Source organism: Tamandua tetradactyla, chromosome 5, assembly GCF_023851605.1.
Source record: "Tamandua tetradactyla isolate mTamTet1 chromosome 5, mTamTet1.pri, whole genome shotgun sequence".
Classification (NCBI taxonomy): domain Eukaryota; kingdom Metazoa; phylum Chordata; class Mammalia; order Pilosa; family Myrmecophagidae; genus Tamandua; species Tamandua tetradactyla.
The window spans coordinates 8,669,745-8,688,650 of record NC_135331.1 but is presented as its reverse complement, the minus strand read 5'-3'; the positions used below and the strand labels follow the sequence as shown (position 1 = coordinate 8,688,650).

Below are 18,906 nucleotides of genomic sequence, written 5' to 3'. Positions count from 1 at the left end.
TTTCAAATAATAATCTTACAAGTTTCCGTGATAATAACATTATGACTGGGATACTACTGTAAGAAAACTTGATAAATTTTTTTCTGAAAACAATAACCAAATAGCAGAATTGACAAAATTTAAACTCAAAGCTCTCCTGAACCTAGTTTCAACATTTTATTACAGAACAAATATTCATATACAGTATAATGTACAGATAAGAAAATACCTTCTTATATTTCTTCTTTAGATCTGTATAAATTTCTAATTTGAGCTGTTTCCCGGTATTTGGTCTATAAACCAAGAAGAGCTTCTTTTTAGGGTTCACTTCTTTAACTAAGATGGCAGTTTTCTTATTGTTTCTTATCTATTAAAAAATAGTGGAGAAATATAAAGATCACATGTTGCACATTTTAAAATGTACATTTTTGTCTCATCACATCATTTGCATATATAATCATTTGAAGAACTATAAGATTATAATCATTTGAAGAACTATAAGATTCAATAAAGTACACAAATATGCAACCATGAAAAACGATGACAACCAGTTGGGTAATAGAGTTTAATAATCTGACCTTAATTCTGAGGTAGGACAAAGATACACAAAGTTAAGTGTGAGGATGTTCTTCAGAAAACTGTTTAGAATAAGGTCTAAAGTAAAAATGGCCATTATAGGCAATTTTGCCTGTGCTGTTCCCTATACCTGGAATCACAGCCCAATGAGCAGCACGGCTCATGATAAAGTGAGTATAATAAATTATTAATAGTAGAATCTAATCAGTATAACAACATTCACAGTAAAATCCTTTCACCTCTGCTATATGTTCTTAAATTTTTATAATGAAACATCAGGAAAAAAATGAAATCTCCTTCAAGGTACAATGCTATTAAACTTCCTTCAAGATAATGACTTGGGTCGTACTGTCCTCTGAATGCTCATCATCCAGAAGTGCTACCTGTTACTTCCTGGGACTGTTGTTAAGTGGGCAGGCAAGACAACAACAGACATGGGGTTTGGTAAACAGTGAAATTATGGCAGTAGAAAGCTGAAGCGCTGAACAAATAATAAATATGTTCGTAGAAATGGAAAGAAAAGGATGCACAAGACAAACAATGGAAGTTGTGTGATTTTAATTATTTTTTAAGTTGGATCTATGAGAAAAACCTTAAGGAGTTTAAAAAAGACCTATTTAATTCAAAGGAAAACAAGATTAGAAAATTAGTTTCCACTTTAAAGGACAGTGAACAGTTTCTAAGCAATAATTTATGAAGCTAAACTGAAGGAAAGAGAAAAGTTCAAAGAAAAGGTATTTTCCCAGCTCCTCCATATAATAAGCCATTGTTCATTGAGTTGCTAACTTTTCGTATTAAGATATTTCAAAAATCAAAAAAAAGAGAAAGACAATATTTTCTCTTTCTTTTCATGAAAATCAAGATCCCTTGTCTTTTACTTGTTCAAGTGATTTGAAACACTATTCATACAATTACTGCACAAGTCATAAAATAATGGTTAAGGTAAAAATTACATTTCAAATTTTTTTATCAGTTGATGCTTATAGTCTTGAGAGTGTCATGTTAATTTTATGACCACACTATCGTGAAAATAAATGGATTCTAACATGGTTTCCCTAATGTTAAATAAACACATTGCAAAAGCATGTTTGCTTGAAACTATAGTGGCTCGAAGGCAAACCTTAACGGACGATGCCCCTTCTGGAGAGACCATGGTTTACTTCCAGTCGATTGCCGTCTTCAGAACACATATACTAAAATTGCTGCCACAAAGGAACAAAGGAGCAGTGCTGCCACATCCTTTCACTCAAGGAAAGCTGAGAAGCAGGTCTCTCCTCAAAATCTAATAGCATTTACATAATGGCAATAATTTCAAATTAAAAACAATACTCTGTGTGAAGAACTGAAATTTCATCTGGGGGAAACATGAATAAGATCCATAAATTAGATCAATGTCAAGATTCTGGTTATGACATTATACTCCAGTTCTGCAAAGCTTCCATTGGGGAAATCAGACAAAGTGATCAAGGAATATCTCAGTATTATTTCTTACAACTGCATGTGAACCTATAATTATCTCAAATTAAAAGGCTGAATTAAAAGAACTACCTCATTACCCCGAGTGGGATGTTAATAGATAATATGTAAAAATGAAAATATATCTAGAAAGAGTAGCACATGGCATGTTATTGGAAATATGGCATTACAGAAGAAATAGTTGCAACAACTGAGATTGGGGATTCAGATTCTGTATGAGAAGGGTGGAGCAGGGGCTGGTTTATTCATTATATCTCTTGTATTAATTACTTCTGATTAGTCAAACCATGCTTACATATTAGTTTAATTTTAAAAAAAAATAAATTACAGACAACAAACAAAAAAGCAGAGTAGTGTATTAGGGAACTATGTAAAAGCTGACTGTATATAGACATGGACTTGAAAGAAAGTGATATCATTCGATCTTCTTTCCTTTAAAACTGTTCTTTATTGTTGTTAAAGACACACACTGGAGGGGTGCATGGGTCAGTGGTTAGAATGCCCACCTTCCATGCAGGAGACCCAGGTTCGATTCCGGGACTATGCATCCAAAAAAAAAAAACCCCACACACTGGTTCTGCAAACGTCTGAAACTTGTAAAAGGGGGGAGAAAAGTAGTTAAATATTTCAAAATGGGAGAGAATTTTTTAAAATACCAATATTCCAAAAGTAGCAAAAAATACTAACTCCTAGGATACTGGCAAAGTTAATCCAATCCCTCCTGATCTGATAAAAAAAAAACATGCAATTTTCACCTCTCAAGACTAACATTCTTCTTTAAAGGTGTATATCCTAGCCATGATATAGAAGCATAATGAACCTGACAAAGAATACCATTTTCCACATTATTTATTTACAAATCAGAATTGCAAATTCTTGGAGGGGAGAAGTGACGATGTTTCCCATGACATTTTTACATCCATTCGCCTTTGAGTTGATCCAACAAGTAATGAATCCTTTGTATGAACACACGAGGAACCAGGGAGTTAGCTAACTCTAAAGCCAGAGACCAGGATCCACCCGGATTCCATGACTTAACAGCTCCGTGGCCTTTGCAAAATTTACTTAACTGCTCTGAGCTCATTTTCCTCATCTGCAAAGAGAGTAATAATGAACACCAATGCCTACCTCACAGGACAGCCAAGTTGAGCACATAATATTCAGGAGGATACAAATTGTGTTAAGAGGAGGAGTAGAAGTACCAAAAGCTAACAAAAATTGCACCTTACTCTACTTCAGGCGTTGTTCTAAGCACAGACAGTACATAGTTGAATTGGTTTGTTCAAATCTCATCAAGCCCTAGGAGGCAGGAGGTGCTATTACTATTTCCATTTTAAAGATTAGGGAAGAAACTTAAGGGGGTTAAATAACTTAATGGTTACACTGTGAGTAAGGAACAAGACTTTGAACTGGAATTTGAATGTGAACCAAGTCAAATTTCAGAAAGTAAGCAACCGATTCTTGAGCACTACAAAAAAATGAATAAAGAGGAACTTTCAAAGTTAAAAAAACTATCCAGAACCAAGCCTTCTCCATGCCATTTCCTTAAGGAAAAACTAATTTTCCTTACAAATAACAGAAAAGATTGAGGTCAAATCTGATATAAGGTTTTAATGAGGGAAAAAATGAATAACGAGAAAAAGTCCTTTAGATAAAAACCAACCCTCACCAGCAAGTTAGGCCTACATAAGAGAACAAAACTGCAACCTACCATTTAAAAATAAGCTAAAATATATCTTTTAAAATGATGCAAAACATGGAAAAACATGAGTCAGAATTAGAAAAATTCAATAGATAAAATGCAAGAAAGAATTAGACATAAAAGAAAAAATTATTTAGGAAGTGAAATTAAAACAAGAAGGAACTCAGAGGTAATAAACCCAACAGTATATATAATAATGCCTCTAAGAAAGACTTTGTAAAAACAGGAATTTTAAACCAGAAAAAAGAAGAGAGAGATGAAAAGGATTCAAGAAAAAACTAACATTAAGATGGGCAGAGAAGATCTAATATATGAATAACACGAGTTCTGGGACCAGGAGGATGACAATGGTGGTGGTGGTGGTGGCAGTGGGAGCCCAAGGAAAAAGAATACTAAAAATATAATTCAGAAAATATTTTAAAATGAAACATTTTAAACAACATGTTGAAAGAACACACCATGTATTTGGGAATATCAGCTCAAAATGACTAACACCACAATACATTCTAACACAATTACTAAACCTTTAAAGAAAAAATAAAATCCTCTGGGCCTGCAGGCAAAAAGAACAACTTAAAACCAAAACAATATTTAGATGATCATCAAACTTTAACAACAATCCTTTATCCCTTTATCCCAGAAGAATGAGTAGTAGCATATTTAAGATACTGGAGAAAAGAAAATGTGAACCAAAGATTTCATATCCAGCAAAACTGTCTTTGAAGTACAAAGAGCACAGACAACTCATCAGCCTGCAAGAACTCAGGGAGTAATGTTCCCATAAGCCCTTCTTGACAAATCTACTACAGAATGAGCTTCAGACAAAATGACTAGACATACTAACTGAAGGACTAGCGAGTGAGTGGTGCACATTAAATATTACTTTGTAGCACTAAGATTTAAAAAGTTAAAAGGAAAATGGTGAAGTATTTAACTGCTACAGGTGCTGACAATGAAGATATTTAAAACAGACATAATCCTTTGAAATGCACCCATTAAAGAAAGGGGTCTCCCTGGCATCCTTTACCTCCTGTTCTTCTAACATAGGGTGAGAATCCAGTTTTGGTGTTTTTAAAATAGATGTCCTAAATGAAATGAGAAAATGAGAAATTTTTTAAATTAAAAACTGCTTGCAGATTCAGCTTCCCCACGTTGAATTCTTGATATTCTCACAAGCAGTGGGGACAACGAAAGCTATAGGTTGAGCCCCCAATCTTGGGGTTTGTTCATATGAAACTTAACCCCACAAAGGATAGGTCAAGCCTAGTTAAAATTAGGCCTAAGAGTCACCCCCAAGAGAACCTCTTTTGTTGCTCAGATGTGGCCTCTCTCTCCAGCCAACACAACAAGCAAACTCACTACCCTCCCCCTGTCTATGTGGGATATGACTCCCAGGGGTGTGGACCTTACTGGCAACATGAGACAGAAATCCTGGAATGAGCTGAGACTCAGCATCAGGGGATTGAGAAAACTTTCTTGACCAAAAGGGGGAAGAGTGAAATGAGACAAAATAAAGTGCCAATGGCTGAGAGATTCCAAACAGAGTCGAGAAATTATCCTGGAGGTTATTCTTATGCATTAAATAGATATCACCTTGTTAGTCAAAATGTAGTGGAGAGGCTGGAGGGAACTGCCTGAAAATGTGCAGCTGTGTTCCAGTAGCCATGTTTCTTGAAAATGACTGTATAATGATATAGCGTTCACAATGTGACTGTGTGATTGTGAAACCTTGTGTCTGATGCTCCTTTTATCTACCTTATCAACAGACGAGTAAAACATAGGGAATAAAGATGAATAACAGGGCTAACAAATGTTAAATAAATTTAGATTGAAATGCTGGTGATCGGTGAGGGGGCGGGGTGAGGGGTATGGTATGTATGAATTTTTTTGTTTTCTTTTTCTGAATAGATGCAAATGTTTCAAGAAATTATCATGATGATGAATATGCAACTATGTGATGATATTGTGAATTATTGATTATATATGTAGAACAGAAAGATCAAAAGTTAAAAAAAAAACTGCTTTCAGGAATCACATTAGAGTGATAATATGGAAGGTATTTTATCATTCTGTGTGTCCTTGAGAACAAAGGTCTTGGTGTGGATGAAAGTAGCTACAGATCATACATAAATGAGGCTTGAATTTGAATAGGACAAATCAATATGAACTTAAGATGTTGTATGATGTGGGTATATATATGTGTGTTTGAAGACACACATGCACTCACTCCCCTCCTCCTAGCTCTGTCCATAGGAAAACACTAACCAAAAGAATGTAGTTACCCTAGTAACTGACAAATGAAATCTTTAAGACATAAAGCATCATTAAGACTAAAGGAAGTCAATATTATAGGGGAAAGAAAATTTAGTTAACTCAGAGTATATACAAATTCTAATAATGCATGCATCTAACAATATTCCTCAAACATAGTAAGTAAAAATGTACCTAAATGGACAAACCCTCAATTACAGTAGATAACCAAAAAAGAGAAAAATAAACAGGCAAACAAATAATTACAATGCCAGTTTAAAATCATATATCTGAATCGTTAATATTTAAACTAATCACAATGGGGTTTTATATGGAACTTATACCCACAAAGCATAGGCTAAATCTACTTAAAATTACGCCTAAGAGTCACCCCCCCAGAGAACCTCTTTTGTTGCTCAGTGGTCTCTCTCTCTCTCTCTCTCTCTCTCAGCCAATAAGACAAGCCAACTTACTGCCCTCCCCCTCTCTACATGAGACATGACTCCCAGGGGTGTAAACCTTCCTGGCAATGTGGGACAGAAATCCTAGAATGAGTTGGGACTCAGCATCAAGGGTTGGAGAAAACTTTCTAGACCAAAAGGGGGAAGAGAGAAATGAGACAAAATAAAGTGTCAACAGCTGACAGAATTCAAACAGAGTCGAGAGGTTATCCTGGAGGTTATTCTTACGCATTATATAGATATTATTTTCTTAGTTAAGGTATGTGCTGGTTTGAAAGGATGGATGTACCCTAGAAAAGCCATGTTTTAATCTTAATTCCATTTTGTAAAGGCAGCCATTTCTTCTAATCCCTATTCAATACTGTACATTTGAAACTATAATTAGGTCATTTCCCTGGAGATGTAATCCATCAAGAGTGGTTGTTAACCATAAGTACTTGGAATCTCAGGAAGGACATGAGATTTTGTTGGTTTGTCCAGAATGATGCCCCAATGAATTCCAGAGAGATTCGATCAGTGAGTGGAAAAATATTTGCAAAGTCCCCTTCGGGGAATGGTGAGAACGGGGAGAAATTCAACTTCCCCAAGTTGAATTCTTGATATTCTCACAAGCAGTGGGGACAACCAAAGCTATAGGCTGAGCCCCCAATCTTGGGGTTCATTCATATGAAACTTAACCCCACAAAGGATAGGTCAAGTCTACTTAAAATTTAGGCCTAAGAGTTACCCCCAAGAGAACCTCTTCTGTTGCTCAGATGTGGTCTCTCTCTCCAGCCAACACAACAAGCAATCTCACCACCCTCCCCCTGTCTACGTGGGACATGACTCCCAGGGGTGTGGACCTTTCTGGCAACGTGGGACAGAAATCCTAGAATGAGCTGAGACTCAGCATCAAGGGATTGAGAAAACCTTCTTGACCAAAATGGGGAAGAGAGAAATGAGACAAAGTGGCAATGGCTGAGAGATTCCAAACAGAGTCGAGAGGTTATCCTGGAGGTTATTTTTACGCGTTAAGTAGATACACCTTGTTAGTCAAGATGTAACCGAGAGGCTGGAGGGAACTGCCTGAAAATGTAGAGCTGTATTCCAGTAGCCATGTTTCTTGATGATGATTATATAATGATAGAGCTTTCACAATGTGACTGTGTGATTGTGAAAATCTTGTGTCTGATGCTCCTTTTATCTACCTTGTCAACAGACAAGTAGAACATATGGCATAAGAATAAATAATAGGGGGAACAAATGTTAAAATAAATTTAGCTTGAAATGCTAGTGATCAGTGAAAGGGAGAGATAAGGGGTACAGAAAAAAACAAGGAAAACAAAGGCTAAAACAATGGGTAGATGGAAATTCTAGCAGTCAATGAGAGGGAGGGGTAAGGGGTATAGTATGTACGAGTTTTTTTTTTTTCTTTTATTTTTTTTTTCCGAACTGATGCAAATGTTCTAAGAAATGATCACGGTGATGAACATATAACTATGTGATGATATTGTAAGTTACTGATTATATACCAAGAATGTAATGATCATAGGATCAGAAGGTTCATGTTTGTATATTATGTTTAAAAAAATTTTTTTAAAATCATAAATAAATAAATAAATAAAGTAAATGCAACGTACTTGCAATGACAAGTAAAAGCCATCATCTGGTCCTGTCAGCTCAGCCCAAATCTTGGTAGCTTCCTCCCAGGACATTCCCCTTTCTACACTAATCTGTAAAAGAAATAATAAAATTTAAATAAAGAGAGGGCCTATCACAGACTGACATTATACTTGAGCATGCACATTTTACAAACTTACTGTGTATAATTCTACATGGCCAGAGGTTGAATAGCCCGGAGTCAAAAACTTCTTAACATCACTTTTCCTCACCTTTTCATCTCCAGAGCCAAGATCTTGAACAAGAAAAAGTGATGTATACATTAAAAAAAAAAAACAGTTTTCAGGAACACACACATGACATTTTAAAAATTGACCCACTTACCTAAGATGCCCATATCATATCTTCCGTTTTTTTTGGCATTTTGAACAACTGCAGTAAGTGTGTCAGCAAAATACTGAAACAGTGCATTCTGTTGATGTACCTCCATGCCCAAAATTCTATTTAAGAATTTTCCTATGTTGTTATAATCTGCAATGATACGATTACATGAAAGAGTTAACACATCCAACAATAACTAAAACCTTTTAATTCATCTAGGCCCAATTTCTGCTTAAAATCTTTCCTAACGGGATTAGCTCCACCCCAGAACAGAGCAATAATATGCCCATTTCTACCTATAACAATTAGCATGGCTGAACTACAAACTCAACAGATGCTTGCTGAATTGAATGTCTGCATATCCAATTTCACTAACTTGAAGTATAAACAGAATTATGCACATGAGAATGTTTGTTCTCCCACATTAAGTCTCAATGTATAAATAAAGTTATAAATGCCATTAATTCAGGGAATCTCATCCCTGGATGCATAATTAAAATCGCCTTGGAGCTTTTGACAACTACCAATATCTAAGCTCCACCCCTACTTTCAGTATTTTTTAAAAGTTTGATGCTGGTCACATATGCAGCCGAGGTTGAGAACCACTGCTATAGAAATAAAAGAGAGGTTTTATCTCTTGTGAATACCCATAGTAGTTTAAATTATTCAGAGTGCTTTGCAGGCATTTCAATAAGTAGGGATCAAAAAGTAAAGATCAGAAGCTTCCCCTTCAAGTTGCTCAAGCATAAAAAAATGATATAGCAGTAATATAGCAACACTTACAATTATGTGTACATGCAAAAATTAGTATTACCTTTATCGAGAGTAAGAATTCCTGAGCGATCTTCCACGTTTATTAAGCCAACTCCTATCAGTCCTTGTCGAACATCTAGAAGAAAATAAACTCATAAAAAGTCTTATAATTCAAATACTCAATGAACCATTACCTTACTAATCCAACTAAACCATGTTCTAGCATAGGACAGAGTCTATGTATCCTCCACAGTGCCTTTAACTGAATTAAATGGAACCCACAGTTCCCAAAAGTCTTTAGGCACTCCAAAATCATACAGTACTCAAAACTTACACTACACATTATTACTTCATTAAAATATCTTAACACCAACAATCCTTGGTAGAGGAGATATTTGGCAATTATTTGTCACTCACAGAATCTAAAACACTTCTAAACAAGTAACAGAATACTGATTAAATAATTACATCAATAACATAATCATGCTTCCTTGCCTGATGTTACTTATTATTGGCAAAGTAGTATGAATAATTAAGCAATGAGTCAATATGTTCTGAATTATATTATTAAGAGGGTAGTTCAGAGAACACCCACCAGCAAAAAGATTACTGCACACTGAAGGCTTGGATGATGGTTAGCATCTTTTACCAATAAAGTATGCTTTAATTAAGGTATGCACACTGGTTTTTTTAAAGACATAATGCTATTGCACACTTAGACCAGAATATAGTGTGTAAACATAACATATGCACTGGGGAAAAAAAATTTCATGATTCACTTTACTGTAATACTTGTTTTATGCATCAGTCTGGAACTGAACACACAATATCTGAGGTACGACTGAACATAACACAATTACCCATTTTAATCAGTTAAATGTAAAATTCAGTGGCATTAATTACATTCACCATGTTGTGCTACTATCACCATCCATTTAAAACATTTTTACCACTCTAAACAGAAACACTGTATTCATTATGCAATAAACTTCTCATTTCTCCAATCCCCCAGGCCCCTGGTAACTGTCAGTACGAATTTGCTTATTCTAGGTGTTTCCTATAAGTAGGGTCATACAATACTTGTTCTTTCGTGTCTGGCTTATTTCACTCTACAACATTTTCAAACTTCATCGATGTTTAGCATGTATCAGAAATTCATTTCTTTTTAAACAATGAATAACATCCCATTAAGTTTTGTTTTTCCATCCACTTTTGGTGGACACTTAGGCTGATTCCACCTTTTAGCTATTGTGAATAATGCTGCTGTGAACATAGGTGTATAAGTATATGTTAGAGTCCCTGTTTTCAATTCTTTTGGGTATATGTAGAATTACCAACTCAGTTTTAACAACTGTTAAGACTCGGCCAATGTTGTTTATCTCCACTGCCCGCCCCTATCAACCTTCACAAATTATTTACCTAGCTACTTTCAAACTTTAGAATTAATTTTTAAAAGCCATTTGGCAAAGTGACTTTAATTACTGAAACAGAAAAACATTTTCCCCTATTAAGTCTAGTATCAGATAAAATATAATAAACTACACCAAAAACAAAAATAAGGAAGAACAATGGAATGTCAGTATTGCAGGGTGTTAAAAATAGATGGTCATTCATATTTTAAAACTTTCAACTTCTGTGTGTGATTAAAGGGAGAACTGTTTATTTGGTGCAAAATTTGTATTTTGACTACTGCATTTCCCAATTTCACTTGTATGGTCAATTTAGTTCAACACCGTTAAGTACATGGAACCTTGAATAGGGCATGAGATTTTGTTGGTTTGTCTAGGTTACAGTGATGCCCCAATAAATCCCAGAGTGATTTGAACAGTGAATAAAGAAGCATTTGCAAAGTCCCCCTGGGGGAATGGAGAGAAAGGGGGAAAAATTCAACTTCCCCATTTAGAGAATTCCTGATATTCTCATAAGCAGCAGTGACAACCAAATCAACAGGCTGAGCCTTCAATCCTGGGGTTTGTCTCTATTGAAACTTATCCTTGCAAAGGTCAGGATAAGCCTAATTAAATTTATGTCTAAGAGTCACCCCGAGAGAATCTCTTTGATTGCTCAGATGTGGCCTCTCTCTCTCTTTAAGCCAAAACCGCAAGAAAACTCACTGCCCGCCTCCCCCAAACACACAAGTGGGACATGACTCCTGGGGGTGTAAATCCCCCTGGCAATGTAGGACAGGATTCCTGGGATGAGGTGGGACTCGGCATCGAGGGATTAAGAAAACCTTCTCAACCAAAAGGGGGAAGAGAGAAATGAGACAAAGTGTCAGTGGCTGAGAGATTTCAAACAGAGTCAAGAGGTTATCCTGGAGGTTATTTTTACGCATTATATCGATACCCCCTTTCTAGTTTATGGTATATTACAGCAGCTAGAGGAAAGTATTTGAAATGTAGAGCTATGTTTCAGGAGCCATGTTTCTTGAAGATGACTGAAATTTCAGGAGCCATGTTTCTTGAAGATGACAAAGAAATTTGTTTTAATATGTCTATTGCTTCATATGAGAAGTAAACCTGGGGCGGGCCACAGTGGCTCAGTGGCAGAGTTCTTGCCTGCTATGCCGGAGATCCAGGTTCGATTCCTGGTGCCGGCCCATGATTTAAAAAAATCCATTAAAAAAAAAAAAAGACGTCAACTTGGGTATTCTAGTTATCTTTAATTTCTAAATTTTATACAATTTAGGTCCAAAGAAAAATACGAACTAAAAGCTAAAGCACTTTAGAAGAGGTTGTATGTAATGCATATTTCTCAATAATCATTTTCCTTTGTTACGGCTATTTTTTAAAATTACCTTTAAAGAATTCACCAGGATAATCTGGAGGTGGGGATACCATAGGAGAATCCAGGTTTACAATGGATTTCATGACAATCTCTAAAGCATTTCTTCCATACTGCAAAAATGAAAAATTTTTAACCACTCAGCATGTGGAAGCTCTTCAATCACATGACCAACTAACCAAATGGTATAAAACTATTCCACCAAAGATTAAAAAAACAGCAGGTCTCAATTATCTTTATGTAGATTTTATGCTGGCAAGCTCAGGTCCATGCACACAGAAGACATTCAATAAAGAAATGACTTCTTTTGCTTCTGAGAACACACACTTGATTCATTCTCTAGTATGTATTATATTCCTACTTTTCAAAAGGAATAAAGAGATGATTAAATGGCAGAGTTGACTCCCCAAGGCTCCATCCTAACTAATATGTGAAATTCTAACTTACAGAAAGCTGTGATTTAAAAACAAAACTACAAGGGGAGGCAGTTTTAAGTTTAAAAGTCAGTAACAACTTTCCCTTTTGTTCCTTTATATTAAGAACGAAGCATCACCCCAAACTAAACAGGTATTACACTATAAATACTACACACCACCACAAGGTTTCAGAGGTAATAAAGCTGATATTGTGTACCTTATTGTCAAAGTTGAATCTGCTCAGATCTCTAGATTCTGTTGCTCTTCTGTCACCATGTGTAAGTGCTCCCTATCAAAACATAAAATTTCCCATCAAGACACAGTTACCTGATTTCTTTAACAGAACACAGCTAAATGCAGATAATCTTTTCACCGTCTCACTCCAAAAACTTACCAAACTCTCAAGTCTTTTAGCAACAATAGATGCAAATCTTTGTTCTCCTGCCAATTCGGAAATGAGAAAAACATATTCGGGAGCAGTAACTTGATTTGATCTATGAGTTCTTCCTGTAACAACATTTTTAAAAATCACTGACTGTTCAGTAGACAGAGAGCATATTCGGTACATTTAGCATTAAGATGTCATTTGGAAAACCTTAAACTAAAGGAACAACTCAACAATGTAACATTTATCCCAATTCCCAAAAAGTGCACCATCAAAAACAATGAATGTGACACTCATATTCAGGACAACACTCTCCCTACCCCTCCACCAAGAGGAAATAGAAGCTGCCATAAAACTATTAATGATCAAAGTAGTGTTACTATTACTCCACTTTTGGTTAACCAGTGTTCCTGATGCACAGCTGCCTTGGATTTTCCCAAATTTGTTTTGTTTTGCTTTTTAATTCACTTTGTGTCACAGGAACGTGAAGATGGAAGGCAGGAGAGAATGTATTCTCAGTGAAGACAAAGAAATGGCAGCTGCTGTGATGTAGAGGTCCATACATTCTAGCGGTCTATAATAAAGACACTCCCAAGGAGCCCTGTTCTTGGATATAATGCCAGGAACCCCATGCAACTCCACAGCAGATATCTTATATCTTTTAAAATAGGGAAGAAATGAATTTACAATGCATCATGCATTATAAGGTATAAGCAATACACCATAAACATTCCCCAAAGTTGTAATATATGTCGAGTTATGAGATGTCTGACATGAAATGCAGGTTTTGATATACATAAATTTGCCCAGTGATTCCTAGTTATGCATTTAAGTGACATTCAGAATAGGAACTTGCCAAATTGCTGAATTGCTCTATCGGCACTCCAGGGTAATTCCAGAGTCATATGAACTCTTCGCCTTTGATTTTTAGCTCTCCGATCTGCTTGTAAGGAAATACCTGAACTGGCAGCTTCTGAGATGATAGCAATATTCTGTATCAAATGTAAGGAAAAAAAAAATCACCTCTGCACAAGGACAAGCCTTAAATAAAGCACCATTAACTATTCTCCCCTTCCTCCCAAATAATGCAACCCCTAATTTTAGCTGCATATGGCTTGCCCAGAATCAAGGTTATTTATACCAGACTCCCTTGCAGCTTAATATGGACATGCCAGTGGATTGTAGGGTGATGATATGTGCAATGTCCAGGAAATGTCCTTAAAAGCAGGGAACCTGCCTGCCTTTAATCACTTAGCCAAATGAATTCTAAAACAATTCCTAATACATGCAGGCCTAGATTCATTAGACAAGTGCATAAAATAACCGATTATCCCCTCTACCTATAATTTTGAAAATATGTAACATTTTAAGACAGATGATGATGTGGCAAATAAGGAGGGGAAAAAGTTAAAATTCGCAATTGTGGTTATTTGAGGGATATAGGAGTATGCTGAAGTTCTCAATATGGGGTTTGTGTTATTTTTGTAACTATTCCATTAGTTTGAACATATTTGAAAATAAAAAGTTAAAAAAACATAAGCAATCTTATCTTTTTAATATATTTTTAAAAGACAAATTTGATAGTGATAACTGTCCTCCAATTTCAGCAGCAGAAAAATTTCTAAACTTTATATAAAGCAAAATATGGGTAGATCTGGATAGCTCATTTGAACAATCGAAACACAGGAAGTCCAGAATAATAAAGAGGACCTTTAATATTGTATAGCTTAATGTAATGCCTGGATACATCCTAGAATATATTAAGGAGATAATCAAAAAGTATTGGCAAAGTCCCCTGAGGGATAGGAGAAAGAATATGGAACTATTAAACTTTACCATCAGGTAAATTCGATACTGTGTCTAACTTTACGGATACACAAATTATTAGGCCATGCCCTCGCTCATGAGGCTTACACTTACGAAGTTAATGTAGGTAGTAGAGAAGCTTAGACCACCTATAGGCATGCCTAAGAGTTACTTCTGGAGGACCTCTTTAGTTGCTCAGATGTGGCCTCAGTCTCTCTAAGCTCAACTATGAAAGGGAAATTACTGCCCTCCCCTCTATGGGGGACATGACATCCAGGGGTGAAAGTCTCCCTGGTGACGTGGGAGATGACTCCCAGGGATGAATCCAGATCTGGCACTATGGGATCAACAATTCCATCCTGACCAAAACAGGGAAAAGAAGTGCAATTAATTAAGTATCAGTGGCATAGAGAGTTCAAATAGAGTCGAGGGGTTACTCTGGAAGTTTTTCTTGTGCAAGCTTCAGTTAGACCTTGCTACCTATTATAACCTGCCAAACTCCAACCAGGACCATTCCAGCTAATCCTAAAGAATACCTAGGCAATATAAGATTCCATAAGGGTTCCATGCACTAGAGTAACTTTCCAGAAACCTATAACCTCCAGTTGGGCTCCTGGTCCAGAAATGTCCTGAAATCTAGTCCAGCTTCTCCAGAACATCAGATAGTTACATCTTCCTACCCCATATTAGTGACAGACCCTTCTAATATGAAAAACTTAGAATTGCCATAGCCCAAACACCCCTAAAGAGAGAGATGGAAAGATCAAAGGTGATGGTGGAGTTATACAGAGAAGACAGGACTTAAAAAATGAATATGAATGCTGAATGATCAAACTGATTTCTCTTTTAGTCTCCAGTATTTTACAGCAGCAAAACCTACATCTATGAAATTGTAACCCGTGTCAAACTCTGAACTATGTTCTACAACTAACTGTGGTGCTGTCCTTCAAAATTTATAGGTTTTTTTTTTGTATGTATGTTATTTTGCACAAAAACAAGAAGGAAAAAAAGTAGATTGTGATGATAAAAATAGTTAAGCCCTCTAGCCTCCTATATTCTGGAGCAGCTAGAAGGGAAAATATGAGAGGATTCTATGGTAGCTCATGACAAACTCTGGGATCTCTCTTGTAACTATTTGTTGAAGAATGCTTTGAAAACTATTGCTTTTTTATTTCTTTGCTTTGTATATATGTCATGCGATACAATAAAAAAAGTTAAAAAAAATGTCAAGTAGAAATATTTATTAAAAAGCTATATGTAACTAAAAAAAAATGGGTAGAGAAGATTTCATTCTTCCTCTTTTGATTAAGGAAAGATGTTGAAGGCAGACTGCTGTTTTTTTTAGAAATTCTCTGAACAAATGCCTATAGCAGTTCTAACTAGATAAAGGAAGAAGTGGATCTGAGAACTTTCTAAAGTTTGACGAGGTTTACTTAACAATAAGTCTATAGAAAAAGGCTCCGGAAGCAACCAAAATTAAAATTCTACAGTGATCAGATATGAAAGTTGCATCTGTAAGAGATCTATAATAAAACAAGTGAATAAAACCTGGTATAGCAATAAAACAATGAAACGACAAAATCAAAGGATATTAGTAATGTGGGCACTTAAATATCATTCAAAACTCAAAACAAGACTGGAATATGTAATGTCACATATCACATCACCAAGATGAACTAAAAGAACATAGTATTTATATTGCAGTTCAAGATTTTTAAAGCCTCCAAAGCTAATAAGAGTCACCGTTCTATTGTGCATAACAGAACATTTGTTGTATATGAATTGAGATGAAATAATAGAAACATAAAATGATCAATGGTTATATGCAATTACTAACACGTAGAAAACAAGATTTATATTAATAGAAAAGAAATCTCTAAAGTTTAATCTAGAGACACAGGCATCATTCTTTTCACTGAACAGCACTTCAAAAAATATATACCTTATCTCCATCCATAAACCTTTGTTTTTCCGTGATATTTAGTATTTCTACAGGCACATCAAGTTCAGATCTTGACTCGTATGATATGCTTCCATCATCATTGCTCACAACCCTCCCCTTGCGGCCAGTCATCTGGAAAGTCAAGTTGTGAGTGTCACTTAAAATTCAGGTATCTGAGCATGAAGCTCAGTTACTACTTCCTTAAAGAAACTTGGAGGGAGACAGAAGTAAAGGATAGTAAAGCTCTAATTTGCTAAGCAGCCTCCACTGCAGTTTTAATCCCAGTAGAGAAAGCAGACAGGCAGACCAATGAAAAAAAAAAACACTGTAAGATGGGTGAAATAATAGCGATCAAGGGGCTCAGCTACTGTGGGCAACAATACACTGATGCGAGGTTAACAACATAGTAGAATAAGGGTCTAGATCTAAGAGAGAAAATTAGAAGGCATGGGGGGGATATCTAAATACTGCTCACTCTACAGGATTCAAAGAGATGATAAAAAACATTACCAAGGAGAGAGACAGCTCTGACTGAAGTCATACTTACCTCAGCAACATTCTCAGGGCCACCAAGTTCATCAATAAGTTCATCAAGTGTATTAGGAGGGAGGTCTTCAGCTAATTTTTCTAGTTTATCAAGTAGGTCTTTCTTCATCTGTTGGGCCCTTTCCACAGCATCCTGACTCGTTATAAGGCTACTGTTACTGTTGGTGTTACTGTGAGCTAAATACAGTACATTTATTAAACATCAGCAAAAGTTAAAGTCTTTAAATTTTGTTTAAAAGTACGTATCAAAGACAAAGCAAGTTTCCACACTGATACCTGGTGCACTATTAGGAGCAGGTGAAATAACTGGGGTAGATGAAAAACTAGGTCGTTTTGATCCAAGACCTGATGCTAATAAGGCACTTTGAATAGAATCAGGATCTATACTTTTCTTCTTTTTTTTATCTTTGCTTTTCTTATGGTCTTTTCTGATTAACCAGGGATCTGAAAGTTAAGGAAAATGCATGTAAAATCATTTGTTAACTACAGAATCTTCTAAGGTAACAAACAACCCTTTTCTGTATTGTTAACCATAACCTGCAGGTCGTCAACACCTGTAGTGGTATGGTACATATAAACACCACAGGCACAACATCCATGTCCTGAAGTTAAAAATAACCTCACAAAAATCATCTCATAGGCAGGAGCTCAATGCTCCAGAGAACAGATAGGCTTGGAGTACTCTTCACCAAGTGAAGACAAGAATCTCCATGATACCTGTACTACACCAGAAAAAAGGTTTTAATACAATCTCCCATTTTCAAATACACTGACATTAAATACTCTTTAATGTATATTTAACACATTATACATTAAATGAATGAACCTACCATCTTCATCATCCTCACTAGACTCATCTCTAAACGGGTTGAAATCATCGTCATCTCCAGAACTCATGTTCTTAGAGCTCTCGTAGTCACTTTCATTATCAGAGGCATCAGATTCACCGCCGCTATCATCAGAACTGCTACCAGTAAGGCCACCAACTTTTCGCGCTTTTTTGGCTTCTCGTGTTATCTCTTCACCTATCCCCAAACCCAAAACAAGAGAGTCAGCCCAAATACAGTTTCTAAAAAGTGAGCAGATCACATTTACTTTCTAAAGTTAATTCAAATGAGAAGCATTTTTTTTAAGTGCACAAGAACAAAAAAAATTCACAAGCAAGGGTTAACCTTTTGGACTCTCTTAAGAAAACAGGTTACGTTCAATTATTTTTAGGAAGAAATTGATATACATGTAGAAACTCAAGACTGCCTTCAAGCACATAAGTTTCAAAATAAATCCAAGACAGAGTAAAAACTACCTCTAGCATATTGATAAATGACAGTGTATCAGGCTGTGCGAGGAAAACTATTACATATATGTTCACAGACATGAAATGCTCAGAAAAATCAACTTTAAAAAACTCATTTTTGAAAGTCAAATAAGGAGCTGATTTAAATTATCTTTTTTTAATATTCATAACATATATCTGAAACAAATCAATCAAAACTAACAGCATAAAAAGTTCATGTTTTAACGTAGCAAGAAATTCAAGAAAGGGAAATAAGACCATTCAAAATCATTCTAAGACACCACTTTCTATACCTCCAAAACAAAAACAAACATTTCCAATTAAGCTATGATGGTCAACCTTTCAGGTATATTAAAATTATTAAAACACATATCTTACTAAGTGATGATATTGTGAACTACTGATTATCTATGTTAATGTTGTATTTCATTTGTTAAATTTTTTTAAATTAAAAATAAATTTAAAAAAATAAAAAAATATATATCTTAGAACAGACAAAATAAAGTTAATACGTCAGGGACTGTGTTTAGAACTCCACTACACAGTTACCATAGTT

The 18,906-nt window shown here is 35.6% G+C and overlaps 1 protein-coding gene across 6 annotated transcripts in view; it reads right to left on the bottom strand.

The window, feature by feature from the left end:
• Nucleotides 1-18,906, bottom strand: part of SBNO1 (strawberry notch homolog 1) — a 59,194-nt gene that overhangs the window by 10,360 nt on the left and 29,928 nt on the right. For 5 of the 6 annotated variants that reach the window (XM_077159643.1, XM_077159647.1, XM_077159646.1 and 2 more), the window contains exons 17-29: nt 17,887-18,081; nt 17,333-17,500; nt 17,058-17,233; nt 16,511-16,642; nt 13,615-13,754; nt 12,772-12,880; nt 12,595-12,666; nt 11,975-12,074; nt 9,239-9,313; nt 8,428-8,574; nt 8,244-8,338; nt 8,064-8,156; nt 209-346 (exon numbers count right to left, since the gene is read on the bottom strand). In XM_077159643.1, coding sequence (XP_077015758.1) covers nt 209-346; nt 8,064-8,156; nt 8,244-8,338; nt 8,428-8,574; nt 9,239-9,313; nt 11,975-12,074; nt 12,595-12,666; nt 12,772-12,880; nt 13,615-13,754; nt 16,511-16,642; nt 17,058-17,233; nt 17,333-17,500; nt 17,887-18,081 — 1,640 coding nt within the window. Of the gene's footprint in view, nt 1-208; nt 347-2,581; nt 3,125-8,063; nt 8,157-8,243; nt 8,339-8,427; nt 8,575-9,238; nt 9,314-11,974; nt 12,075-12,594; nt 12,667-12,771; nt 12,881-13,614; nt 13,755-16,510; nt 16,643-17,057; nt 17,234-17,332; nt 17,501-17,886; nt 18,082-18,906 lie in introns of those variants that run through there. The other variant, XM_077159648.1, reaches the window with a different exon arrangement.